The sequence below is a fragment of the Tupaia chinensis genome, unplaced genomic scaffold, assembly GCF_000334495.1.
Source record: "Tupaia chinensis unplaced genomic scaffold, TupChi_1.0 Scaffold138725_1, whole genome shotgun sequence".
NCBI lineage: Eukaryota > Metazoa > Chordata > Mammalia > Scandentia > Tupaiidae > Tupaia > Tupaia belangeri.
Genome location: NW_006198617.1, coordinates 2,215,755 through 2,217,798, shown reverse-complemented (window position 1 = coordinate 2,217,798; position 2,044 = coordinate 2,215,755). Strand labels below are relative to the sequence as shown.

General features: G+C 52.0%; 1 protein-coding gene across 1 annotated transcript in view; it reads right to left on the bottom strand.

The window, feature by feature from the left end:
- The window catches only part of ALKBH5 (alkB homolog 5, RNA demethylase), a gene marked incomplete at its 5' end in the record, with an annotated part of 34,012 nt that extends 31,990 nt beyond the window's left edge, over positions 1-2,022 (bottom strand). Inside the window, 1 exon segment of the mRNA XM_006161669.2 lies at positions 1,389-2,022. Coding sequence (XP_006161731.2) covers positions 1,389-2,022 — 634 coding nt within the window.
- Between the last annotated feature and the right edge of the window lie 22 nt (positions 2,023-2,044).

Here is a 2,044-nt window from a genome sequence, read left to right as displayed (position 1 = left end):
GACATAGCCATTACGCTAACTGCTGGTTCCCAGGAAATCCTAATCTTAAAGGGCTCTTCTAAGACATCCACTTAGGAATGTCTTGCAAATACGAGAAGCTCAGAAACCCAAATGGCAAGGAGGCACCTGACAAATAAGTAGTCCTCTAGGTTTCAGATGCACAAGGATCCAAAGTACTGCTCCTGCCACCACTGACTTCCTCAAGAAGGAGATTCTGGCTGTCACAGGGTGCTGCTGCCCCTGCTCAACATGGAAGCAGCTTCAGCTGTTCAACTCAAATGAGATAGATGACCTGCCCTCCTGATATTAACAGTGCCCCAGGGACCCTGCTTCTCCTCAGACTGCAGCATAAGACACTGACTGCACTTCAGAGGTTAAGCTGCTCACAACAAAACCTCCAAGTATCCTGATCCGGTACTTGATCCTGTAGTTGGTGATGGTCAACCAAGGTGCTCTGAACAGCTGCAGCCTACACCTCCTAAGAGGTTTTGGGGGATTACTGAGGTACATTACAGTTCCAGAGCTGAAAAAAGACAGCTTCCAAATATTAGCTTTACATAAAGAGTAAAGGTGTTTCGGCAGACAATCTTCTCTGGGAACCAAAGCACTGAGCTAATTCTAAGCAGGATCTGGGACCCAAAATAGGCTAAGAGTCTAGGTTTGCTGCTCACATAACTACAATGCCAAATACGAGGTCAAGAGACCAGCTGCGTTTTGTTATATTAGGTCCTGATAACAGGTAACACGTTCTTACTAAAGACCCATGGGCTTTCCTGCAGCCAAGGGGCAGAGTGTTGGGAGTGTGCTGCACTCAGTTCCTGACCCAGCCACTAATACGTTCAGCTCCGGGGAAGTCACTCTCCCTCCTGGGAATAGAGAATGCCTATCAATTAAATACTCCTGGGAGCCATGCTTGCGAGCGTTTGTTAAGGAATCCATAAACATTCCTTTTTCTGTTAAGTAGACCAAAAATAGCAAAAAAAGTTAAGACTTTTAGATATGAAATTCAATTTCTTTTTAAAGCATAGATTTGGAAATGTAGACTAACAGAAAAGGACTTGCTTTAAAGAAAAACACACACACAACAAAGGAAACAGACTCTTAACATCCTAGCCTCTGGAAAGATGTCCTCAGATTAATTCTCAGTCATATCCACGATCACATCAAATCTGCCTTCGGGTACAAGATTCCACATTCATTACCTGACCGGTTTTCTTGCTGTATGTGTTTTAAACACAACCCCCTCCCCTGTTCCTCAAAACCTACAAACTGAAGAATGGGGTCAGAACTGTAAAAAGGACGGGTTTCTACTGGCTGCTGCCTACTGCCCCAGGGCGGGCAGTTAAGGCAGCAGGGTGCAGGCGGCTCCCTCCTCCCAGGTGGGTTACCTGAGCACAGTCACGCTCCCCCTGCGCACCGGCAGGGAAAGCACAGGTTCCGACACCCGGATAGGCTTGAACTGGAACTTGCAGCCAAAGCAGAGCGCGGAGTCGCTAAAGAAAGACACGGACACGATGGGGCGCTCGAAGATGTGGATGGGGTCCACGTGAGACACGATGCAGCCGCCGGGCTGGTAGTCGTTGATGACGGCGCTGTTGACGAAGCCCTCGGGGATGACGCGATGTTCCACCAGCTTCTGGATCACCAGCTGGTGCACCCACTCGGGAATCTCGTCCACATCGCCCGGCGGGTAGAGGCGCTCCTGGCCGGGCCCGCGCTTCTGCAGCTGGGCGCCGTACGTGTAGCCCTCACCGAAGAAGTACTTGTTGCGCAGCGGGGCCCGGTCCACAGTGTGTTCATTGTAAAGGCCCTTCTCGGCGCGGGACACCACCTCGTCTATGCGGGCCTCGATCTTGGCGCACTCGTCCTGGCTGAAGAGGCGCATCTGGCGGATGCCGCTCTTCACCTTGCGCGCCTCCTCTTCTTTCTGCAGCTGCTGCTCCTCGTAGTCGCTGCGCTCTGGGTCCGAGTCCTCCTGGTACTTGCGCTTGGCCCCGGGCACCGGGTAAGGCTCCGCGGCGGGCGGGGGCGCCAGCCCCGCGGG